This window comes from Priapulus caudatus, unplaced genomic scaffold, assembly GCF_000485595.1.
Source record: "Priapulus caudatus unplaced genomic scaffold, Priapulus_caudatus-5.0.1 Scaffold409, whole genome shotgun sequence".
Lineage (NCBI taxonomy): Eukaryota > Metazoa > Priapulida > Priapulimorpha > Priapulimorphida > Priapulidae > Priapulus > Priapulus caudatus.
The window spans coordinates 245680-251498 of NW_014577470.1; the positions used below are offsets into that span (position 1 = coordinate 245680).

The 5819-nt window shown below is 46.2% G+C and overlaps 1 protein-coding gene across 1 annotated transcript in view; it reads right to left on the reverse strand.

Annotated features, from left to right (window-relative positions):
• Window positions 1-5617, reverse strand: part of LOC106810086 (putative ciliary rootlet coiled-coil protein 2) — a 34459-nt gene extending 28842 nt beyond the window's left edge. The window contains exons 1-6 of the mRNA XM_014813360.1: window positions 5546-5617; window positions 3688-3805; window positions 3024-3151; window positions 2534-2697; window positions 1070-1193; window positions 284-394 (exon numbers count right to left, since the gene is read on the reverse strand). Coding sequence (XP_014668846.1) covers window positions 284-394; window positions 1070-1193; window positions 2534-2697; window positions 3024-3151; window positions 3688-3752 — 592 coding nt within the window. The 5' untranslated portion in view covers window positions 3753-3805; window positions 5546-5617. The remainder of the gene's footprint in view (window positions 1-283; window positions 395-1069; window positions 1194-2533; window positions 2698-3023; window positions 3152-3687; window positions 3806-5545) is intronic.
• Window positions 5618-5819: the final 202 nt, after the last annotated feature.

Genomic DNA, 5819 nt, shown 5'->3' on the forward strand with positions numbered 1-5819 from the left:
GTGTGTGTGCGTGCATGTGCGCGCGTGTGCGCGTGGATGCGTGCGTGTGTGCATGCGTGTGTGTGTGCGTGCATGTGCGCGCGTGTGCGCGTGGATGCGTGCGTGTGTGCATGCGTGTGTGTGTGCGTGCATGCGTGCGTGTGCGCGTGCATGCGTGCGTGTGTGCATGCGTGTGTGTGTGCGTGCATGCGTGCGTGTGCGCGCGCATGCGTGCGTGTGTGCATGCGTGTGTGTGTGTGCGTGCACGCGTGCGTGCGTGCGCGCGCGCGTGCGTCGTACACACTTACGTTGTTCAGCTCCTCGTTGATCTCAGCCTTCTCCTTGTGCAGATCATCGATCTTCGCCTCCAGCTTCTCTGCATTCATCTCAGACAGCTGCAGGTTGGTCTCCACACCTACAGGACAGAGCACAGGTGTGTAAAATCAATCACAGGTGAGGTAGTGGCAACAGCAGGTTCTGTCAGGACACCTGTAACGTCACGCGGTCGTCAGATAACAGACACATTTAACAATCTCAGATTTAACAATCACATTTACCAGTCACATTTTGCAGTCACGTTTACCAGTCACATTTTTAATAGCCACAGATTTAACAAATTAAACAGTCAAAGATTTAAAGGTAACTGCAGGGAAGTCAACGTGGATGATAGATGCAGTGCAGGAACGAAAATCCGCAACTGTCAAAAAGATATGGAACCACGACAATTTAGTACTACAGTGAACCCCCGTAGATAAAGGCACGATGTTTCTGACAACTTCAAAAACTAACGTCGAAACTTTTTTTTCACGAAACTTCAACTTCGAAACGTACGACATCTTTGACTCGCGGGTGTCCTATAACACTGTTTACAGCATTTCTGGTGTAGACTGGTTTAGATCTGAGATATCGTGCAGTATAACAGACCCACGGTAGGAACCAATACCATTTTGGTTTCTCATCGAGTTTAACCATTTTTAGGTATGGAGAATCCACGCGTCTAGAGAAATATCAGCAGCGCGGGGTGCGTAGAGCCGCCAGAGACGCCGTAGATAGTTTCTCTATCGATCGCGCGCAATCGTTAACAACTCACTGGCTTTCTCGTGCATCACGTCCTGCTTCTCAGACTCCATCTTGGCGAGGGCTTCCTTCAGTGCATCCTTCGCATCCTCGTTCTTCATCTTCCTCTCATCGAAGTCCATGATCTCCTTCTCCAGCTGCGAGGTGAACAAGAGCGAGCGCGATCGTCACGATACGATTCGATACCGAGTGTAAGTAAGGACGACATAATTCGGCGAAAGTACAGAAATAAATGAACAGCTTCCGACCGCTTGCACTGTCGCGATAGTATTCGATACCAACTACGTATTAGTAAAGAAATGTCATTAGGTGGAATTTTAGGACCGAATAAACTGTGTCTGGGGGCTTTCACTGTCACGATACTATTCGATACCAGGTGTAAGTAAGGACGACATAATTCGGCGAAAGTTCAGAAATAAATGAACAGCTTCCGACCGCTTGCACTGTCACGATAGTATTCGATACTAACTACGTATTAGTAAAGAAATGTCATTAGGTGGAATTTTAGGACCGAATGAACTGTGTCTGGGGGCTTTCACTGTCACGATACTATTCGATACCACGTGTAAGTAAGAACGACGTAATTTGCTGGAGGTTCGGGAATGCATGAACAGCTTCCGACCGCTTGCGCTGTAATGATAGTATTCGATACTACGTATTAGTATAGAAATGTAATTAGGTGGAATTTTAGGAACGAATGAACAGCTGCTGGGGGCTTGCACTGTCACGATACTCTATTCGAAACCACTTATTAGTGAGGACAATCAATTTATTATTATTATTATTATTATTAATCATATTATTATTAACAGCATACAATTCTGGTAAGAACAAGAAACATGCACCACTTGTGTACAGACACAGCCAGAAAAATTAACATTTTCTTTCCAAGAGGGCATACGATTTATGGACATCACAGCGGTACAGCAATACTGTAGCGACCAGTATTACATTCAGGCTATACGGTAAATGGGACATTCATTGGGACATGTGTACGGGTGAGAAGCAAGGTAGCGCGAGCAATTACACCCGTCAACATCCATAGAGAAATAACAGCAGGGCTATTATTTATGTAGTGGACATTGTATGACGGGCTGAAATTGCATGCCGACGCATGATCGAGAACCATTGACTACTAGATTATTCCGGACCAAGCATATCGGATTATTGAACACCGCGATCTATGAGGGTGAAGATGACACGCGCCCGCCCGAGACATTCCGCTGGAAACAAAGCGAATTCGAGGACGCATGTGCGCGGTATGAGAGCGGGACATGTTGCAATAAAGACACGTCTTGTCCCTTTAATTCTGGTCTTCGTCTTTGGCTACATCGTTCCTGGTTACTCGCCTACCTTTACCCCTTACACGTGTGTAGCGTCGCGCTACACACTACAATACAAAGTAACTTAATATGACGCAATATAATGTAAACACGACAGGGGCCAGCTCCCGCCTCCAGCCACACCGATCCCCTACCTTCTGGATCTGCCGCGTGAGCTCGTTCTTGTCCTGTCCGAGGCCGTCGTTGAGATTCTGTAGCTTGTCGATGGCATCCCTCAGATTCTCCTCGTCCTTCTTCATCTGTCCCAGCATCATCTGCCGCTCGACGCACGTCGCCTCCATCTTAGCGAGCGCCTCGCCTGCAAGAGACAAGTGGCGCCATCTGTATCGATCACGGCAGAAAGACGCGCAGCGAAGGAAATTTTCAGCGAGGTCGCCGATTCTAGTTCAAAGACAATATTAGGGAGTTTTACATGAAGATTCCCTGGTAGAAGCCTGAAGGCTTGACGGTTAGAGTGGTAGACATATATATATATATACTAGTAGACTTAGGTCCATTCATGGTGCAGCAACAAACTTCCTCTCCCATTGCACCACGACAGCGCGAGGGAGAGAAGTTGCCCGGACGAGAGAGAAGGTTGTTTTGCGTCGTCGAGTAAGAGAGAGAAGCCTTGCGTGTACTCACTGATTTCGCCCTTCTCCTGCATCATCATCTCCTTCTCCAGCTGAGTCTTGTTGAGATTCTCCTTTATCATGACGTTCTCCTCCTTCAGACTTCCTGCCTTCGCCTCCAGAGTCTCAACGTTCTTGTTGCTACCGAGGAGACGGACAACACTTACACTTACACCTTAACCCTTCCACTCAAACCGTGCTATCCTATTATTATTATTATTATTATTATAATATAGTCTCGATGCATATATGATAATAATATATCAAATATCTAAATTAATTTTAAAAGTAAAATGGTAGAGATGTTGTTACTAGATGTGTTCTTGATCACAGTAGCCCTGAATCAGTATATGTATCAGAGGGTTGGTTTAGAAGGTAAATGTAATTTTCAAATAGCTGCACATAAAGTAATATACGTGTGCGAATCCAATAATTAATCAATACATTATGTTATACACACGTACAATTTTTAGTATATTATATATGATAAACATAAGTATTATAGATATATATATATCATATATATATATATATATATATATATATATATATATTATAGAGGAATTTGACAGGACAGATCGGTTATGGGCAAGACAAGACATCCTTCCAGCTAACAGAGGATACTAGAGGTGGTCTGGGAGGGACTGCTACTGTGCGCGGTGAGGGGATCAACGTACATCCTCTCCAGCTCCTTATCCTTGCGCTCCTTGTCCCTGGAGGCGGAATCCCTCTGCTCCAGCATGTCGTCCTTGTCCTTCTGAAGGTCCTTGATGTGATCCTGCAGCTTGCCGTTCTCTGCACGCGGAACAAACACGAAGAACATTACCGACTGTTCGCGTCGCACACGCAACGTTCGAAGGCACAAGGAACCCATGGTAAAGAAGATACGTGTACATATAGATCAAATCGGGTTTATATATAAGATACATATAAGATACATATTATCCACAAGGCCTGAAGCTATGAGTCTCGTGCTATTATATCTGAAGGCATAAATCCGACGACATATGGAGGACAAAGTCCCACAATGTATCGTAATATTTTACAGATACAATTGCATTAGGTGTGCATGCATAAAATCTATTTAAAGGTACATATTTCTATTATAATCAATACATTTATAAGGGTATCAGTATAATATATTAGTATATATATGTACATGTAATTATGAACATATCCACTGAAAATGTGGGCACAGGGCAGGTGGTGCCACCTACAGTGTAATTTATTATCACTTTCCTGATTACTAGCAACACTGATGGGTTCTCGTGCGTTATTGCCACAATACTTGTATAACACGACTGGCTACGGCAGGATCGCTGGGCGCATGCCTATTGCCGACAGTGTCAGCTCCCAGGGGGTGTTGAAGTTATTATTATTATTATTATTATTATTACGTCGCCAAAAATTACACGAATTTCCTCGTCTAGATTGAGCTATTACAAGCATAGCGGGGAGGTATTTTGTCGGCGATGCCAGAGAGCTGAAACGTTAGGGATGGTTTGAGGTTGCGGGTGTGGATTGATATGAGTGGGTGTGTGGAGAAGATTGGTGGTGCTACAGGTAACAGGGCTGAGTTGTGAGCAGGGTGGTTTGATACTGTGTATGGGTTGGGACTAGGGGCAAGGGGAAAAGGTTTGATGACCACAGTAGTGAAGGTGGGGGAGGGGGAGTGGTGCGAGGTGAGCGAGAGTTGCTGTATGAGAGAATGCGAGAAGGGGAGGGAGCAAGAGAGAGCAAGAGAGACAGCGAAATAGAGACAGAGAGAGAGAGAGAGGAGGAGGAGAAAGAGACAGAGACAGGGGGAGAAAGAGAGAAGCAGAGAGAAAGAGAGACAGAGACATGGAGAGAGGTAGAAACAGAGAGAATGAGAGAGACAGAGAGAAAGAGAAAGAGAGCGAGAGAGAGAAAGCCAGAAGGTCAGAGAGACAAACAGAAAGAGAGAGAGTACTAGTTGAGGAAGTGTCTGAGAGAGAGAGAGAGAGAGAGAGAGAGAGAGAGAAAGAGAGAGAGAGAGAGAGAGAGAGAGAGAGAGAAGAGAGAGAGAGAGAAAGAAGAGAGAGAGAGAGAGAGAGAGAGAGAGAGAGAGAGAAGAGAGGAAAGAGAGAGAGAGAGAGACGAGAGAGAGAGAAGAGAGAAGAGAGAGAGAGAGAGAGAGAGAGAGAGGAGAGAGAGAAGAGAGAGAGATGAGAGAGAAGAGAGGAGAGAGAGAAGAGAGAGAGGCAGATAGAGGGAGAAGGGATGCAGGAAAGTACCAAGAGTGAGGATCGACTGCCGTTGAGCGGAGTTCTCCACGAGAAGAGAGGAGGAAAGAAAGAGAGGAGAGAGAGAGAGAGAGAGAGAGAAGAGAGAATCGGAGAGATGACGGAGAGAGAGAGAGAGAGAGAGAGAGAAGAGAGAGAGAGAGAGAGAGGGAAAGAGTCACAGAGAGAGAAGCAGAAAAGAAGAGAGGGGTGAGAGAGCGAAGGGTGAGAGAGAGAGAGAGAGAGAGAGAGCAGAGTAGAAACAAGAGGGAGAGAGAAGCAGCATTTGTACCAGAGTTGAGGGAGTCCACCGATAGAACTCGTGAGGGAGTGTCCTGACGTCACTTCGGAGCGGTCTTACTCCAGACACTAACGAGCTCAGCCACCGGCTTCGTCTCAGTCAGACTGCTGCCTCTGAGTGTTCTTTCAGCTACCGTTAGACCTGAAGCGGGACAATCGATGAGAACTAGGCTTAGGATGGGGTTACCTAGAGGTACGGGGGGCGAGTGGGGGCGGTCAGGGAAGGTAGGGGAGGGAGCGAGGGAGTACGGGCGGGGGGAGAGTGG